This window comes from Dendrobates tinctorius, unplaced genomic scaffold (assembly GCF_039654945.1).
Source record: "Dendrobates tinctorius isolate UK_male_01 unplaced genomic scaffold, ASM3965494v1 ptg000070l, whole genome shotgun sequence".
NCBI lineage: Eukaryota > Metazoa > Chordata > Amphibia > Anura > Dendrobatidae > Dendrobates > Dendrobates tinctorius.
This window is the reverse complement of record NW_027361738.1, coordinates 81,220,001-81,239,444: the sequence shown is the minus strand read 5'-3', so window position 1 is coordinate 81,239,444 and position 19,444 is coordinate 81,220,001. Positions and strand designations below refer to the sequence as shown.

Here is a 19,444-nt window from a genome sequence, read left to right as displayed (position 1 = left end):
GGCCCTCGCCTCCCTTCTCCACCAGGCGGTATTGAGCCCCCAGGATCCCTTCTGCATCAAGCGTCGCCGAGCCCCCGGGCTCCCTCGTCCGTCAGGCGTCGCCGAGCCCCCGGGCTCCCTCGTCCGTCAGGCGTCGCCGAGCCCCCGGGCTCCCTCGTCCGTCAGGCGTCGCCGAGCCCCCAGGCTCCCTCGTCCGTCAGGCGTCGCCGAGCCCCCGGGCTCCCTCGTCCGTCAGGCGTCGCCGAGCCCCCGGGCTCCCTCGTCCGTCAGGCGTCGCCGAGCCCCCGGGCTCCCTCGTCCGTCAGGCGTCGCCGAGCCCCCGGGCTCCCTCGTCCGTCAGGCGTCGCCGAGCCCCCGGGCTCCCTCGTCCGTCAGGCGTCGCCTCCCTCGTCCGTCAGGCGTCGCCGAGCCCCCGGGCTCCCTCGTCCGTCAGGCGTCGCCGAGCCCCCGGGCTCCCTCTTCTTCTTTCTGGCCGCTAAAACAATAAGCTTGTTATCTGGTGGTGTAACCGGCTCCCTGTAATGTATCCGCCCCTGCCATGTATTAGAATTCTCATATTTGACAGCAGATATAAATGATTCCTCTCTGCTGTCAGCCTCTTCCCTGACTTCTTCTCGGTCTCATGACTGATTATAGTTTTTTTAGTTTTATTTTTTTTTTATCCTTTCTTGACAGATCTTAATGATTGAGTTGCCAATAGAAGGGCAAAAGAAGAAACGGAGAAAAGTTTTGCTTGAAACCAATCTCCCGGGAGAGAGAGACAAATCCCAGGAGATACTGGACTACGTGCTGGAAACCACAAAACAAATCTCTTCATCCAATCAAGGGGTTAAAGGTGAGGATAAAATTCCATGACAGAAATATGGAAGATACCTGATATGTAACAGAACATCACATTGATTGCCAAGATTTTCCAATCTACATGTGGATTTCATTCTCCATAGACTTCTGCAGGCAGCAGCTGTAATCTAGATCCTTCACTGAAGACAGAACTGTAGACAGATTTGAGCAGGGTTTTTTTTATCATGCTTAATCAGTAGGGAAGAAGTAACGATGAGTGTGGAAAGGGGCCTTTTTCTTAAAATATTACAAAGTTTCTTAACTTCTCTGTACCAATGATTCATGAATAGTAGAAAAAAGCATAACTCACCCTTTTAAAGCAATCTATTTTTGCAACTGATCATGTGTAGTCTACCAACATCTCTGCTGCTGATCTGAGGCCTCGTACCGTATATACACGCACGCTGCGGACAGTAAATTAGCTGAAGGATTAATGGGGGTAGATGCAGGCAATTACATATAGATGTACAGGGACAGACAATATTTATTTAATATTTTATTTTAAAGCTTTCCCCTTCCAATAAATCTTTACTTAAAATATGACACAATATCCTCTGTTTATTTTAATTTTTTTTAATTCTAACCTGCAGGTAAAAGAGTTGTAATAATGAACAAGTTTCCTCTGGATGGTGAAAAGTCCGGTAAAGAAGCCACTCTCTTCCTAGTCCCAACCTCTGTCAAAGGTGAACACTAAAAATATTCTTAAAGGGAATTTGTCGGCAGGTTTTTCATATGAAACTAGTGGTATGGTTGTATAGGCAATTCTTCACTGATAAAAATGATACCATTTTTGTGGAGATCCGATGTGCCAGTCCTGAGAAATCTAGAGTAGAAGACATATGCAAATCAGACAGGAAGTGCACTAGTGGTGCATTGGTGCAGCTTCCAGTGCACTTCCTGTCTGATTTGCATGTATCTTCTACTCTAGATTTCTCAGGACTGGCACATCGGATCTCTACAAAAAATGTAGCGTTTTTCTCGGGATTCAAACGCCTACACAGCCGTACCACTACTTTGACATGTAATAATATATTTGTCCCTCAGGAGAGTGTACTCAGTGGTTAGCACTACTGGGAGTCCTGAGTTCGGAACTGATCAAAGAAATCATCCTGATGGGTTAATTGTCCCTTGTGTGCCTGATATAGGGAAATTAGATTGTGAGCTCTTTGGGTTTAAGGACTGATGTGAATGGTGATAATCTAAGTACAGTGCCGTGGAATATGTTGGCGCTATAGAAGCAGACAAAATAAATAAAAGTTAATTTAAGTTATATATTATTGGCCCAAAGTTTCAACAAGGTAAAAGTTAAGTCAACCGTTATTTCTCCAAAGCATCTGAAACAGAAAATGACGCCACTTGTGCAAAGCGTCTCCATTGTAATAAACCCTTTTGTGTGACCTTGCAGTCATAATCGCGTATGCCTGTGCTTTGCAAGAAGCAGGAGACTGCAGGTCGGACTGCACCTATCTCTATCTATCTCCAACCAATCACGAAGCATCTTTCATTTCACCAGAGCTGTTTAAAAGAAGCTGAGCTGTGATTGTTTGCTATGAGCAACAGTTTTCTCACTCCATGACAACACCTCAGCAGACACTGCCATGGTGGGAGAAATCTAGCATCCCCGGGAACATAAGCTACAGCCACTATCTGCCCCCCAGAAAGGAGCAGAGAGCACATGACAGAAATGAATCCCCCCTCCCGTGTGATATCATTAAGTGACACACATGAATGTAGGAAAGTGCACATATTAAATGTCATGTGGATTTAATATTTTCTCACAGACAATTCTGCATTATTGATGTGTTACTGTGCTCTGATGCTATTAGTTTTTTTAAAAAGTGCTACTTTCCCCAAAATTCACCTGAATATACCCATATAACACGTAATGCTTTTCCCATAACAACCCATTAAATATGATACTATACTGCATACAGATGCTGTACATCCATGAGCAACTCAGCCGGACAAATTACTAGTTGACCTGGGATCTTAGTGAACCATGTTTCTGAGCAATTTCACTATTCTACTTTTACTGGCTTTGATGAGATGATGTGGGATATTAGGGGTAGTAGTCCGGTGGCTCTGGCTGACGGGATGATGTGGGATATTAGGGGTAGTAGTCCGGTGGCTCTGGCTGACGGGACGATGTGGGATATTAGGGGTAGTAGTCCGGTGGCTCTGGCTGACGGGATGATGTGGGATATTAGGGGTAGTAGTCCGGTAGGTCTGGCTGACGGGACGATGTGGGATATTAGGGGTAGTAGTCCGGTGGCTCTGGCTGACGGGACGATGTGGGATATTAGGGGTAGTAGTCCGGTGGCTCTGGCTGACGGGACGATGTGGGATATTAGGGGTAGTAGTCCGGTGGCTCTGGCTGACGGGATGATGTGGGATATTAGGGGTAGTAGTCCGGTAGGTCTGGCTGACGGGATGATGTGGGATATTGGGGTAGTAGTCCGGTGGCTCTGGCTGACGGGATGATGTGGGATATTGGGGTAGTAGTCCGGTGGCTCTGGCTGACGGGATGATGTGGGATATTGGGGTAGTAGTCCGGTGGCTCTGGCTGACGGGACGATGTGGGATACTAGGGGTAGTAGTCCGGTGGCTCTGGCTGATGGGACGATGTGGGATATTAGGGGTAGTATTCCGGTGACTGTGGCTGATGGGACGATGTGGGATATTAGGGGTAGTAGTCCGGTGGCTCTGGCTGACGGGATGATGTGGGATATTAGGGGTAGTAGTCCGGTGGCTCTGGCTGACGGGACGATGTGGGATATTAGGGGTAGTAGTCCGGTGACTGTGGCTGATGGGACGATGTGGGATATTAGGGGTAGTAGTCCGGTGGCTCTGGCTGACGGGATGATGTGGAATATTAGGGGTAGTAGTCCGGTGGCTCTGGCTGATGGGATGATGTGGGATATTAGGGGTAGTTGTCTGGTAGCTCTGGCTGATGGGATGATGTGGGATATTAGGGGTAGTTGTCCGGTAGCTCTGGCTGACGGGATGATGTGGGATATTAGGGGTAGTAGTCCGGTAGCTCTGGCTGATGGAATGATGTGGGATATTAGGGGTAGTAGTCCGGTGGCTCTGGCTGACGGGATGATGTGGGATATTAGGGGTAGTAGTCCGGTAGCTCTGGCTGATGGAATGATGTGGGATATTAGGGGTAGTAGACCGGTGGCTCTGGCTGATGGGATGATGTGGGATATTAGGGGTAGTAGTCCGGTGGCTCTGGCTGACGGGATGATGTGGGATATTAGGGGTAGTAGTCCGGTAGCTCTGGCTGACGGGATGATGTGGGATATTAGGGGTAGTAGTCCGGTGGCTCTGGCTGACGGGATGATATGGGATATTAGGGGTAGTAGTCCGGTGGCTCTGGCTGATGGGACGATGTGGGATATTAGGGGTAGTAGTCCGGTGGCTCTGGCTGACGGGATGATGTGGGATATTAGGGGTAGTAGTCCGGTAGCTCTGGCTGACGGGATGATGTGGGATATTAGGGGTAGTAGTCCGGTGGCTCTGGCTGACGGGATGATATGGGATATTAGGGGTAGTAGTCCGGTGGCTCTGGCTGATGGGACGATGTGGGATATTAGGGGTAGTAGTCCAGTGGCTGTGACGGGATGATATGGGATATTAGGGGTAGTAGTCCGGTGGCTCTGGCTGATGGGACGATGTGGGATATTAGGGGTAGTAGTCCGGTGGCTCTGGCTGATGGGACGATGTGGGATATTAGGGGTAGTAGTCTGGTGGCTCTGGCTGATGGGATGATGTGGGATATTAGGGGTAGTAGTCTGGTGGCTCTGGCTGATGGGACGATGTGGGATATTAGTGGTAGTAGTCTGGTGGCTCTGGCTGATGGGATGATGTGGAATATTAGGGGTAGTAGTCCGGTGGCTCTGGCTGATGGGATGATGTGGGATATTAGGGGTAGTAGTCTGGTGGCTCTGGCTGATGGGATGATGTGGGATATTAGGGGTAGTAGTCTGGTGGCTCTGGCTGATGGGATGATGTGGGATATTAGGGGTAGTAGTCTGGTGGCTCTGGCTGATGGGATGATGTGGAATATTAGGGGTAGTAGTCCGGTGGCTCTGGCTGATGGGACGATGTGGGATATTAGGGGTAGTAGTCCGGTGGCTCTGGCTGATGGGACGATGTGGGATATTAGGGGTAGTAGTCTGGTGGCTCTGGCTGATGGGATGATGTGGGATATTAGGGGTAGTAGTCTGGTGGCTCTGACTGACGGGACGATGTGGGATATTAGGGGTAGTAGTCCGGTGGCTCTGGCTGATGGGACGATGTGGGATATTAGGGGTAGTAGTCTGGTGGCTCTGACTGACGGGACGATGTGGGATATTAGGGGTAGTAATCCGGTGGCTCTGGCTGATGGGATGATGTGGGATATTAGGGGTAGTAGTCTGGTGGCTCTGGCTGATGGGATGATGTGGGTTATTAGGGGTAGTAGTTCGGTGGCTCTGACTGACGGGACGATGTGGGATATTAGGGGTAGTAGTCCGGTGGCTCTGGCTGATGGGACGATGTGGGATATTAGGGGTAGTAATCCGGTTGCTCTGGCTGATGGGATGATGTGGGTTATTAGGGGTAGTAGTTCGGTGGCTCTGACTGACGGGACGATGTGGGATATTAGGGGTAGTAGTCCGGTGGCTCTGGCTGATGGGATGATGTGGGATATTAGGGGTAGTAGTCTGGTGGCTCTGGCTGATGGGATGATGTGGGATATTAGGGGTAGTAGTCCGGTGGCTCTGACTGACGGGACGATGTGGGATATTAGGGGTAGTAGTCCGGTGGCTCTGGCTGATGGGACGATGTGGGATATTAGGGGTAGTAGTCTGGTGGCTCTGGCTGACGGGATGATGTGGAATATTAGGGGTAGTAGTCCGGTGGCTCTGGCTGATGGGACGATGTGGGATATTAGGGGTAGTAGTCCGGTAGCTCTGGCTGACGGAATGATGTGGGATATTAGGGGTAGTAGACCGGTGGCTCTGGCTGATGGGATGATGTGGGATATTAGGGGTAGTAGTCCGGTAGCTCTGGCTGACGGGATGATGTGGGATATTAGGGGTAGTAGTCCGGTGGCTCTGGCTGATGGGACTATGTGGGATATTAGGGGTAGTAGTCTGGCGGCTGTGACGGGATGATGTGGGATATTAGGGGTAGTAGTCCGGTGGCTCTGGCTGACGGGATGATGTGGGATATTAGGGGTAGTAGTCTGGCGGCTGTGACGGGATGATGTGGGATATTAGGGGTAGTAGTCCGGTGGCTCTGGCTGATGGGACTATGTGGGATATTAGGGGTAGTAGTCCGGTGGCTCTGGCTGACGAGATGTGGGATATTATAGTGAATTTGGCTATGTGGAGTGGGCGGGGCTCTACACTCAGAGATAGAGAGAGAGATATATATTCACTATAATTTGTTATAACTAACCGTAGTTAGATACTATGCCCGGGCAGTGCCGGGCTCTTCAGCTAGTAGGGTATATTATCATGGAGCTGCATAATAGCTGCATGCAAGAAACTAACATGGTTGCAGAGGTGGAGGTCATCTCCACAGGCCGCACTAACGAATGATCTATTAACAACATATTATAAGAGCGCAAACTAAAGTCTTGTGTTTTCCATTGTGATCATGTACAAACTGCACAATCGTTAATGTTTCTCTTGGGTTTTTTTATTTTAGATAATTCCAAGACCAACTACAACCCAGGGAGCCCCGTGTTTTACTGCTTGCAGGACATCATGAGAGTGTGCAGCGAGACCAGCAGTCACTTCTCTACAGTCACAGCCCGTATGCTCATGGCTCTGGATAAGTAAGGATAGAAGTATTATGGGGGCGACCAAAGGGCAGCACAGAGGCTGCATGTGCCGCTACTGCCCTGTGAATCACAGAATAACTCAGGATCAGTAATGTATGTACACAGCGACAGCACCAGTAGAATAGTGAGTGCAGCTCTGGAGTATAATACAGGATGTAACTCAGGATCAGTAATGTATGTACACAGTGACTGCACCAGCAGAATAGTGAGTGCAGCTCTGGAGTATAATACAGGATGTAACTCAGGATCAGTAATGTATGTACACAGTGACTGCACGAGCAGAATAGTGAGTGCAGCTCTGGAGTATAATACAGGATGTAACTCAGGATCAGTAATGTATGTACACAGTGACTGCACGAGCAGAATAGTGAGTGCAGCTCTGGAGTATAATACAGGATGTAACTCAGGATCAGTAATGTATGTACACAGTGACTGCACCAGCAGAATAGTGAGTGCAGCTTTGGAGTACAATACAGGATGTACAATAATTGCAGTTTTAAAATTTTGTTTTTTAATAGTAATATTCCTCCTACTTTTTCATTCTTTTTTTATGCAGGTGGTTGGATGAACAACACACAAAATCACACGCCATTTCTGCTCTATTCCGTCCGTCTCCTCTAGACCGGATAAAGACCAATGTGACAAATCCAGCATATTCCACAGAGTCCGGGAAATCTGAAGACTCTCTTCACATGGGATACACCGCCCTGGAAATCAAGAGCAAAATGATGGCTCTTGAGAAAGCAGACATCTGCATCTGCAACCCTTTGTTTGGATCCGATCTGCAGTACACTAACAGGGTATGTATGCCGGGGCTCCGAATTGTACTGGTCTCGTTAACTGAGGTTTAACGTAGACGTAAATGTAGAGATCCCTTAACCCTGTTTTATTTTTTTTTTAGGTTGACAGATCATTTGCAAAAAAAAAAAATTGCCATCTTGGGTATGCTGGTCCTATACAGAATGATGTGTTGCTATGGTTACTGATTATAAACAGATTACCGTGCAGTCATCTATAACATCGCTCTGTAGAAGAGGCAGAAGGAAAGGGGTGCAGAATCAGAATACACAGGATTTGTTTGTAGTCTGTAGCCATAGCAACACAGTTCTGTATTGGAGCTGTGTACACGACACTATAGATTTTATGTTTTTTTTTTTGTTTTTTATGTACTGGACCAATGGATTGTTAGGCTGCTTTCACATCGTGTCGAAAGGACATGCGGCGCCTCCGTTTTAAGCCGGAAACGGCAAACCTGCACCATCCGTCGTCAGCAAAAAACGTTGCCTGCAACGTTTTTTTGCAGCGCCGGAACGGCTTTTTCTACAGCGCATGCACGGACACTGTGAGCTTTAACCCACAAGTGCCCGGCGCGCGCTCGTATCTCTCTCTCTCCCCCCGCATACCGCCGCGCCTCTCGTCCCCAGTGTGGCTCCTTTAAATGCTTTCCAAGCCGGATCAGGCGCCGCATCTGCATCCGGTGTCACCGCTGCAGGCCTGATCCGGCAGTCCGGCTTTCCACCGCACGCTGCCGGAACAAAACCACCAGATGTGTGAAAGCAGCCTAAAAGGGTATGCAGATTTTGGCAATGTAGCTTTTTGGTTGTTAGCCTGTCCTGTTAGGCATACTGGTAATTGTAGTTCTATTACAGTATTACAGACGGAGAACTGTATGTTATGTGTCTTTTTTTTTTTTTCCTCTGTCTGGACAGGTTGATAAAGTGGTGATTAACCCTTACTTTGGGCTTGGTGCGCCGGACTACTCCAAAATTCAGATCCCGAAGAGAGACAATTGGCAGAGGAGCATGAGCTGCGTCATGGAAGACAAGTACGATGCACTGTCCTCTCGTGTGACTCCATAGATTTTACTGACATAATCCGCCACGGACAGCGGAAGGTGGATCTTTATGTAGGATCCATCAGGCTGGAGGGGAACAGGAATTGCTGATACGGATACATTGCAACAAACACTCAGCTGAGGATAGGACAGGTTTTGTAGGGGTTTTCCTTCAATATTTAAATTTTTGCTCTTTCGTGCTGTTTGGTTTTTTTTGCTCTCGGTATTCTAAAAGTTTTTTTTTTTTTTTTCTTTTCTTTTGCGGGACGAGTTGTAGTTTTTGAACGGTTCATTTTACCATGTAATGTGCCGAGAAGTCAAGAAAAAAAGTGGAGTATTGATGAAAAAAATACAATTCCAAGTTCCAACATTGTTTTTTGGGTTTTGTTTTTAGTGTAAAAATGACCTGGTACCATCATTCTCCAGGTCAGTTCGATTCTCACAATGCCAAACTTTTAGGGTGAGTGCACATGCTGCGGATTCTGCTGCAGGTTTTTTCCCGCGGAAACGCAGGTAAAGTGACCTGCGGTTTTGCTGCGGTTTTGCCCTGCGGTTTCACACCTCTACTATGTTAAAGGTGTGAAACCGCAGCAGAATCCGCAGAAACAATTGACATGCTGCGGGAAAAAAACCGCAGCTTTTCCGCAGGTAAAAAACCGCAGCGTGAGCACTGCGGTTTTGAAAACCCATAGGCTAACATGGTACTGTATCATGTCTGCGGAACTGCTGCAGTTCTGCAGGGCCAAAACCGCAGCAAAACTGCAGCATGAGCACATACCCTTATAGTGTTTATTATTATTATTATTATTGCCATTTTATAACAAAAAAAAAAATCAATAAATAAGATTAGTTTGTGTCTGTTTTCTGAGGTCCAGAACTTTTTCTTAATTTTTAGTGGCTGGCTGTCGTTTTTTGGTATTTTTTTGGGTTACAAACACTGTTAATCGTTGACATTAATTTTTTTTTTGTTTTGTTTTTACTAGCATTTTTTTGTGCAGGCTAAATTTTATATATTGATGGATCAGACTTTTATTTATTTTTTTCCTTTGTTTTAAATGAGGATATGTGTGTTTATTTTATTTTAATTTTTTTCATTAATTTCATTATATATTTTCAATAATCTCATCAGAAAATGACATATTGTTTGAATCGGGTTAAAATATTTTTAACAATTTTGTGGCAGTTTTTATTTATTTTTTTTTAGTCTGAGTTTTTCTTAAAAAAATGAGAAATTTTTCAGTTTTCACCTTGCCCCTGGGGCTATTTAAGACTCCTGCTTCCTGTTGTTTCAGGGTATGCACACATACATTAGCTGCAGTTAGCAGACTCTGACCCTATATTTTTAGTCTTGAAGCATCTAATGAGCGTGTGATTGGAAGGGGAGGAGATCGGCCGTGAAATCGCCTCTTGTGATTGGTGGATCCTGTGTTATCCATCGCTGTTTTCCTGCCTCTACTGATAAGGAAACTGCTGAAAACTTTCCAAAAAGACAGGAAGTAGGAGTCTAAACAAAAAAAGGGAAAATTGCAAAATTACTAATTTTATTTTTTAATAAAGATTGTAATATGGTAAAAAAAATTTTTAAAAAAGTAACACAAAAACCTTGCACCATAGAACGACAATTCCTGGTTTTGTTCACTAGGGAGCGCCAGTGGGTAGACGACTTCCCATTGCACCGCAGCGCCTGCGAAGGGGACATCGCCTTGCTGAGCAAACTCCTAGATGAAGGATTTTCCGTCAACCAGCTGGACAACGACCAGTGGGCCCCCATCCATTACGCCTGCTGGTGAGCAACTTACACGGATCTTTTTCTTTTTTTTTCCGAAAACTTTGGATACTCCCAACAAATGGGTGATGTAGAGGCTTCCAAAAACAGCGCCACACCTGACCACAGGTTGTTTGTGGTATTGCAGCTCTGATCTTTTTCCTTCAGTTGTGCTGACATGCAATACCAGGAATAACCCGTACATGGGTGTGGCGCTGTTTCTGGCAGAAAGCAGCTGTGTTTTTATAATCCTTTAATGTAATTTTCGTTTCTAAGGCCCTGGGTTACTCCACCTGTAGTCAGTGACTAATTGTCCGTCTTTGCTCCTGACAAGGTATGGGAAGGTGGAGGCGACCAGCATGTTACTGGACAGCGGAAAATGCAACCCAAACCTGCTGAACGGACAGCTCAGCTCACCGCTTCACTTCGCAGCCGGAGGCGGCCATGCTGATATAGTCCAGATTCTCCTCAATCACCCAGAAACGGACCGGGTAATGGGGTAGGGGAGGGGGGGAATGACCAAAAATTTCGATTGAGCAATGACCAATCAGAAATCCCCTTTAAATTTAGGAATTTTGGCAACCAGTTATAAAAGGAGCTTTTCCAGAACCTAGAATGGGGGGAGATAAGCACCAGAATGGTCATGCCTTGCGGTCGCACCAGAGATTGACAGCAGCAGTGATTGGAGGTAGCTCTGATCGCTGCTAATAGAAGCAGGTGTCGCCTGTATAATACAGCCAGCACCTGTTGTATATGGTGCGGACTCCGCTACTGAGCCTGCTCCGCACATCCACTGCAATTCTTCACTCGTCCTTCATCCAACGTCTTTACTAGCATGGCGGTGGCCTAAAATACTCTGTGCTGCTGTGAGCTTCCTTGTTATGGTTGCCTTAGCTTTTATCTTGCCTGTACATCGGTCTAAACTTATAGAAACATGGGATATAATGGTAAATTTATCAAGTGGGAGAACGAATACCCCAATTGCTTCTTAATAAAGAAAATCTATGCGCCAATGGTGTTTGTCAGCCGGGATTACGCAGATTATAGAGTTAATGTTTAATTTTATTTTTTTTACAGCATATAACGGACCAACAGGGACGGTCGCCCTTGGACATATGTGAAGAAAACAAGCAGAGTAAATGGGAGGAAACGACAGAGCTGCTGAAGAATTCTCTTAATAAACCTGTAGGTTTAAAAAAGATTTTTTTTTTTTTATAAAAATGTAGTAAATTAGCAGAATTACCAAAAGTTTAAAAACTTTTAGTTTTTTGTCAGTTTGGCTACCGAACCAAGATTTCGGGAACCTCAATGTACAGCCGCAGCTCGCTGTGTACAGAGTTATACATTGGAGTGAATACAAAATCTGTCTTCAGAGAGCTCCCCCTAGTGGTGGCTGCAGACGGCCGCATTTTCAGCATCTCATATGTACAATTATAATAAATCCTTGGAGTTTTTTTCCACAGATTGTGGAGCAGACGTTGATCCACTGTCAGGTTCCTCACTGTGCACTGATTACATATTAGGCATTTTTAGTCTCTGTTGTTATTATGTTTGAGGCCCCGTAGTAGCCTGGTAATCCCCCCAGGTGTGATATAATGTAGGTCTGTATATTGAGACTGATCTGTGGTTGTTTTTTTTTTGTTTTTTTGTTTTTTCCCCTTACATCAGTATGAAAAGGTTCGGATCTATCGCATGGACAGCTCGTACCGCTCTGTGGAGTTGAAGCACGGAAATAACACGACGGTGCAGCAGATCATGGAGGGGATGCGCCTGTCCCAGGAGACTCAGCAGTTTTTCGCTATTTGGATCTGCTCAGAAAATATCAGTAAGGACGTTGTAGAGTTGTCAGATAGCTCACCGTGACACCGGGGTTAAAGTAGGCTGCAGAATGAGTTAACGGAGAATCCATCAGTGAGCATTTCTGGTGGTCTGAAAGGAGGCAAAGGCTGTAACTCTTTTATCTGTCTTTTTCTAAGCTCCTATCAGTTGAATTATGACCACTGACGACATCAAATTTAAATGTGCCGGGGGAAAAAAAAGCCTGCAAAAGTCAACGGTGCAAAACGTTTAATAAAGCCTAATTTCAAAAATGATTTGTAGCCACAAATGCATGTATTAAGAGATTTAAAAAAATAATTGGCTGCGATGATAGTTTGCTACTGGTTTAATATAAAAACTCTCTCTAATTTGTGCTGTCTCGTGTTCTTATTTTAGGCCTTCAGCTGAAGCCATTTCACAAGCCCTTACAGCACATCAGAGATTGGGCCGAAATAGTAAATGAACTCACCAACCTGGACCCCCAGAGAGAGACCCCGCAGCTCTTTCTCCGCAGGGATGTAAAGCTACCGATAGATGTAGAGAAAAATGTAAGAGAGCAAAGATGCTTTCGCTGTACGTAGCCAGGACTCGCAGGCTTTCTGTATATATGAGCGAGGTAGGCCAGACTCGCAGGCTTTCTGTATGTGTGGGTGAGGTAGGAAGGACTCGCAGGCTTTCTGTATGTATGAGTGGGGTAGCCAGGACTCGCAGGCTTTCTGTATGTATGAGCGAGGAAGGCCAGACTCGCAGGCTTTCTGTATGTATGAGCGAGGAAGGCCAGACTCGCAGGCTTTCTGTATGTGTGGGTGAGGTAGGAAGGACTCGCAGGCTTTCTGTATGTATGAGTGGGGTAGCCAGGACTCGCAGGCTTTCTGTATGTATGAGCGAGGAAGGCCAGACTCGCAGGCTTTCTGTATGTATGAGCGAGGTAGGCCAGACTCGCAGGCTTTCTGTATGTGTGGGTGAGGTAGGAAGGACTCGCAGGCTTTCTGTATGTATGAGTGGGGTAGCCAGGACTCGCAGGCTTTCTGTATGTATGAGCGAGGAAGGCCAGACTCGCAGGCTTTCTGTATGTGTGGGTGAGGTAGGAAGGACTCGCAGGCTTTCTGTATGTATGAGTGGGGTAGCCAGGACTCGCAGGCTTTCTGTATGTATGAGCGAGGTAGGCCAGACTCGCAGGCTTTCTGTATGTGTGGGTGAGGTAGGAAGGACTCGCAGGCTTTCTGTATGTATGAGTGGGGTAGCCAGGACTCGCAGGCTTTCTGTATGTATGAGCGAGGAAGGCCAGACTCGCAGGCTTTCTGTATGTGTGGGTGAGGTAGGAAGGACTCGCAGGCTTTCTGTATGTATGAGTGGGGTAGCCAGGACTCGCAGGCTTTCTGTATGTATGAGCGAGGTAGGCCAGACTCGCAGGCTTTCTGTATGTGTGGGTGAGGTAGGAAGGACTCGCAGGCTTTCTGTATGTATGAGTGGGGTAGCCAGGACTCGCAGGCTTTCTGTATGTATGAGCGAGGAAGGCCAGACTCGCAGGCTTTCTGTATGTGTGGGTGAGGTAGGAAGGACTCGCAGGCTTTCTGTATGTATGAGTGGGGTAGCCAGGACTCGCAGGCTTTCTGTATGTATGAGCGAGGTAAGCCAGACTCGCAGGCTTTCTGTATGTGTGGGTGAGATAGGAAGGACTCGCAGGCTTTCTGTATGTATGAGTGGGGTAGGCAGGACTCGCAGGCTTTCTGTATGTATGAGTGGGGTAGGCAGGACTCGCACGCTTTCTGTAGGTATGAGCGACGTAGGCCAGACTCGCAGGCTTTCTGGATGTGTGGGTGAGGTAGGAAGGACTCGCAGGCTTTCTGGATGTATGAGCGGGGTAGGCAGGACTTGCATGCTTTATGGATGTGTGGGTGGAGTAGGAAGGACTCGCAGGCTTTCTGTATGTATGAGTGAGGTAGGCAGGACTCGCAGGCTTTCTGTATGTATGAGCGGGGTAGGCAGGACTCGCAGGCTTTCTGTATGTGTGAGCAGGGTAGGCAGGACTTGCAGGCTTTCTGTATGTATGAATGAGGTAGGCAGGACTCGCATGCTTTCTGGATGTGTGAGCAGGGTAGGCAGGACTTGCAGGCTTTCTGTATGTATGAATGAGGTAGGCAGGACTCGCATGCTTTCTGGATGTGTGGGTGGAGTAGGAAGGACTCGCAGGCTTTATGTATGAGTGGGGTAGGCAGGACTCGCAGGCTTTCTGTATGTGTGAGCAGGGTAGGCAGGACTCGCAGGCTTTCTGTATGTATGAGCGGGGTAGGCAGGACTCGCAGGCTTTCTGTATGTATGAGCGGGGTAGGCAGGACTCGCAGGCTTTCTGTATGTATGAGCGGGGTAGGCAGGACTTGCAGGCTTTCTGTATGTATGAGTGAGGTAGGCAGGACTCGTAGGCTTTCTGGATGTGTGGGTGGAGTAGGAAGGACTCGCAGGCTTTCTGGATGTGTGGGTGGAGTAGGAAGGACTCGCAGGCTTTCTGAATGTATGAGTGAGGTAGGCAGGACTCGCAGGCTTTCTGTATGTATGAGCGGGGTAGGCAGGACTTGCAGGCTTTCTGTATGAGTGAGGTAGGCAGGACTCGCAGGCTTTCTGTATGTATGAGTGAGGTAGGCAGGACTCGCAGGCTTTCTGGATGTGTGGGTGGAGTAGGAAGGACTCGCAGGCTTTCTGAATGTATGAGTGAGGTAGGCAGGACTCGCAGGCTTTCTGTATGTGTGAGCAGGGTAGGCCGGACTTGCAGGCTTTCTCAGGTGTTGCTATATGGTCTCTACAGATCGAGGATCCTCTGTCTATTCTGATCCTTTTCGATGAAGCGCGATACAACCTCCTGAAAGGTTTCTATCCAGCGCCAGACATGAAGCTGATCACACTGGCCAGCCTCCTCCTGCAGATCGTATATGGCAACTACGAGAGCAAAAAGCACAAGCAAGGATTCATGAAGTGAGTAAGCTCCAGCCACCTCCACAGCTGCATGCAGAGTTCTGCCAGGTTGCTGCTCATTTGTAAGGACCCTGCATCTTGCTGCATTTCCCCACTGCTGTATACAGCTTGGTCGCAGATGTGTGTGTGTGTGTGTTGGGGGGGGGGGGGGGGGGGGGTCATGATGCAATGCATTATGGGATATGAGAGAGCAGAATTATAGATCTATCATATTTTATGTTTTATTTTTTTTTCTAGTGAAGAAAATTTAAAATCTATTGTTCCAATCACTAAAGTGAAGAGTAAAGCCCCTCACTGGACCAACCGCATCCTCCATGAGTACAAGGTGAGGTTACATCCAGCCATTAGTCACCGGAAACCGCCCAGGGATCGTACGTTTCTATAGCCCGGCCTATGCGGACATTACCGACAGGCGGAGTTGTGATATATATATATATACCAAAGTGAAGAGCCGACAGCAAGGAACTCTAGGAGAACCGGCCCCTCCATGTGTATTTGCATAGCTGCATGTAATACTACATTTCACCTGTAGTGGTCGCTGTTGTCATCCAGTGTGTTGTCTGCATTATGTCCACTGCAGAGTCTGAGTACCAGTGAAGGGGTGAGCAAGGAAATGCACCATCTACAGCGCATGTTCCTGCAGAACTGCTGGGATATTCCCACATATGGAGCCGCGTTCTTCACCGGACAGATCTTCACGAAGGCTACTTCCAGCAGTCACAAGGTCATCCGTGTGTATGTGGGTGTGAATAATAAAGGGCTGCACCTCCTTAACCTGGAGACAAAGGTAAATTGTGATGGAAAGTGAAGTTGTTGTAGCCAGTTTCCATGGACCACCACAAAATCTGGAAGGGTTTTCCCATCCTAGATATTTATGGCATATTGACAGTGTGTCAACTGTGCCCACCATAACCGTGCCAGCCAAATAGTGTTTCCCAACAATAGAACCAAGCACACATTGCCCCCTAATACTTGCCAGCCCCATCGTGTCCCCCATGGCTGTGCGGGCCTCACCGTGTCCCCCATGGACATATATTTTGCCCCTAAACTATAAGCCATTTGTTTTGTCAATTTTCTACCTCTTGTCAGTATCAGATGCCAAAATAAAGGAATTTCACTTATTTTATAATGTCCTGGTTTATCTGCGGAGGATTGTTGTCAGTCCAGCAGCGCATGATGGAACTTTATTACATTACAATCGGTTTATTTCTTTTTTTGTGATTTTTTTTTTTTTTTTTTTTTTTTTTCAGGCTCTTTTAATTAGCCTAAAGTTTGGCTGCTTTAAGTGGCAGCTGGGAGACAGCGATACCTGCTTCCAGATCCACAGCATGGAGAACCGAATGAGCTTCATCGTTCACACAAAACAGGCAAGTGCCTAATAGCGCTTAATAGATCTAGATGTAGGTGGCACATGTCCACTCTGCGCTTGTTGCAATTTTTTTGTTTAGTAGCTGTTGAATGTCTCCAATTTGACTTGCATCACACTTCTACCTACAAACAAGTTTTCATGCGTTTTTTAATGATAAATGTTATGCATTGATGCAAAATTGCAGGAAGTCGCAGCCATCGTTATAAAGTGTGACGTGGCAAATTGGCAAAAAAGTAAAGCAAATCAAGACTGTTTGCAAAGTTCCTTCTTTCTTTTAACTTAAATTTTATCGGTTGCTTAAAAATCAATATGGTAAATTATATTTATTTCTCTCACCCATGACAGCACCACGGAGAGAGGGGATCCGCCCTTCAGGGACAGGAATCTACAGATAAAAAGGGCGGTACCTCTCCTCCGCCTTCAGTTGGGTTCCTGTCCCTGACGGAGGGACCCACAGTACGTAGACTCCTTCTGCTCCCTAGATCCCAGGGGGAATCCTCTAACTCTGGACGTGTTTATGCTCCCATGGACACAGAGTCTAACATATGCCTTTCCCCCAATCATGCTCATTCCAGCGGTCCTAAAGAAAGTCAGGGAGGACAGGGCAAGAATGATACTGATGGCCCCCTTCTAGCCCAAAAGAACCTGGCTTTCCTGGCTAAGAATGCTCTCAGTAACCGACCCATGGATCCTACCGGATCTCCCGGACCTGCTATCGCAGGGCCCAGTGCTACATCCTCAGGCACAGAACCTCCATTTAACAGCATGGAATTTGAAAGGGCACTGATGAGGGACAGGGGATTTTCAGAGAACCTGATAACTACACTACAAAAAAGTAGGAAACCGGTTACCATGAGAGCTTCCGGCAGAACATGGAAAAAATTTTTTGTCCACCTCTAGGGCAAAGGTTCAGGACGGGGTTCAGATTCATAAGATCCTAGAATGTCTACAAAAGGGCCTAGAACAGGGTCTGGCGGTCAACACATTAAAAGTACAAATAGCGGCGTTAGGTGCCCTCTATAACCATGATGTGGCAGGTGACCCCTGGGTAGCATGGTTTTTTAAAGCCGCAACCAGATCTAGGCCAATAGCTAGTCAAAGATTACCGTCATGGGACCTGAATCTTGTACTTTCAACACTGACAGGCCCTCCGTTTGAACCAATTCACTCGGCACCCTTAAAAATTCTATCACTTAAAACGGTGCTTCTGGTGGCACGAACATCAGCCCGAAGAGTGAGTGATATTCAAGCCTTGTCAGCGGGGCCTCCTTTTACAAAAATTCTAGAGGATAGAGTCATCCTAAAACCTGACCCAGCCTATTTACCTAAAGTGTCATCACCTTTCCACAGGTCCCAGGTGGTAGTCCTTCCTTCCTTCTGCCCAAATCTAAAAAATAAGGGGGAAGAAAAATTCCACACTTTAGATGTTAAAAGGTGCCTAGTACAGTACTTAGAGGCCACCAAAAAATGTAGGAAGGAAGGCTCTCTCTTTGTGTGTTTCCAGGGTCCTCGGAAGGGGCTCAAAGCATCCAAGAGTACCCTGGCAAGGTGGATAAGGGATGCGATTGCCCTGGCATATTCATCAAGCGGGAATACCATCCCAGAGGGGCTGAGAGCTCATTCCACAAGGGCCATGGTGACCTCATGGGCTGAAAAATCTGAGGTATCAATAGAACAAATCTGTAAGGCGGCCACCTGGTCATCATCTTCGACCTTTTTTAGGCACTATAGATTAGATCTAGCCTCTACATCTGACCTGACCTTCGGTAGAAGGGTCCTTCAGGCGGTGGTCCCTCCCTAAGCTACCAATCTCTGTAATTCTCTCCGTGGTGCTGTCATGGGTGAGAGAGAATAGCTTAGTTACTCACCGATAACGGTGTTTCTCGGAACCCATGACAGCACCCGCTTATTCCCCTCCCCTTCACGAGTGTGGTGAGCACGTTTTTACTGTTAGTAAAGTGTTTCCGTTTAGGCATGGTGCTTTGATAAATAAGCAGTATTATAATATTGTGTATATATTTCTGTTGTCTAACTAACCTGGAGACCGTCTGATGCTCTGTAACCAACTGAAGGCGGAGGAGAGGTACCGCCCTTTTTATCTGTAGGTTCCTGTCCCTGAAGGGCGGATCCCCTCTCTCCGTGGTGCTGTCATGGGTTCCGAGAAACACCGTTATCGGTGAGTAACTAAGCTATTCCTGCTGTATTACCTTTGTTTTAACAGTCATATTCTTGTCCTTCAATTTCTACGATAGGCTGGCCTGGTGGTGAAACTCCTGATGAAACTGAGCGGCCAGTTAGTGCCTGGAGATAAGAACCTGACTGAGCGCTACGGTTATGGATAGCCGAATCTAGACGCCCCCAGTCCCATGTGCACCTGCTGCAGACGCTGCTCATTTATCAGCTTTTCTTATGTATTTTTGTACACGCCTCTTGTTTTTTGATCCTGGATAGAAATACTGTAAAAATCTTATATTTATTAAAAAATAGATAAATAAAATGTGGTCTGCTGCTTTATCGCTTACATTAAAGGCGTTCTCCGATCAGTTTTCGCGTTTCCGTGTCAAACCATGAAGGTAAAACAGTAAAAGAAGGCATACCCCGCCAATCAGCAGCCTTGTCACTGATGGTCGGGGACATCATTGCTACTGGTCCCAGTGGGACTGGTGGAGCAAAGTCCTGAAGGGAATATGTCTTTTCTCAGGCACTTCACTGGAGGCTCAGGAACCATGGGTATTGTCTGCAGACAAAGATCTGGGTTGTCCAGATTGATCTCTGCTTTGTATATTTTATTTTTTTCTTTGTACTTTTATTTCACCCTCTAAGCTGTGAAACTACATGGAATGGCCCACGCTATTACCCATGTTACATTTTCTTCCCTCTAATGTTAATGGCAGGACCATATCACTTGTCTTTACAGGTGGTCAATCCTTGCCTCTGCTCTTACTCGCCCACCCCTTAGCCTGTGGCACATAGCAGAAAATATGGGTGAGAAGTTGCCAACAATCCACGTTTCAG

At 46.9% G+C, this 19,444-nt stretch overlaps 1 protein-coding gene across 6 annotated transcripts in view; it reads left to right on the top strand.

Annotated features, from left to right (window-relative positions):
* Positions 1 to 18,926, top strand: part of KRIT1 (KRIT1 ankyrin repeat containing) — a 39,928-nt gene extending 21,002 nt beyond the window's left edge. For 5 of the 6 annotated variants that reach the window (XM_073581995.1, XM_073581992.1, XM_073581997.1 and 2 more), the window contains 15 exons: positions 676 to 835; positions 1,431 to 1,523; positions 6,538 to 6,667; positions 7,230 to 7,473; positions 8,383 to 8,498; positions 10,150 to 10,293; positions 10,607 to 10,763; positions 11,350 to 11,457; positions 11,941 to 12,097; positions 12,487 to 12,638; positions 14,894 to 15,060; positions 15,298 to 15,385; positions 15,641 to 15,847; positions 16,311 to 16,427; positions 18,682 to 18,926. In XM_073581995.1, the coding sequence (XP_073438096.1) occupies positions 676 to 835; positions 1,431 to 1,523; positions 6,538 to 6,667; positions 7,230 to 7,473; positions 8,383 to 8,498; positions 10,150 to 10,293; positions 10,607 to 10,763; positions 11,350 to 11,457; positions 11,941 to 12,097; positions 12,487 to 12,638; positions 14,894 to 15,060; positions 15,298 to 15,385; positions 15,641 to 15,847; positions 16,311 to 16,427; positions 18,682 to 18,771 (2,130 nt within the window). In that variant the 3' untranslated portion in view covers positions 18,772 to 18,926. The remainder of the gene's footprint in view (positions 1 to 675; positions 836 to 1,430; positions 1,524 to 6,537; positions 6,668 to 7,229; positions 7,474 to 8,382; positions 8,499 to 10,149; positions 10,294 to 10,606; positions 10,764 to 11,349; positions 11,458 to 11,940; positions 12,098 to 12,486; positions 12,639 to 14,893; positions 15,061 to 15,297; positions 15,386 to 15,640; positions 15,848 to 16,310; positions 16,428 to 18,681) is intronic. The other variant, XM_073581998.1, reaches the window with a different exon arrangement.
* Positions 18,927 to 19,444: the final 518 nt, after the last annotated feature.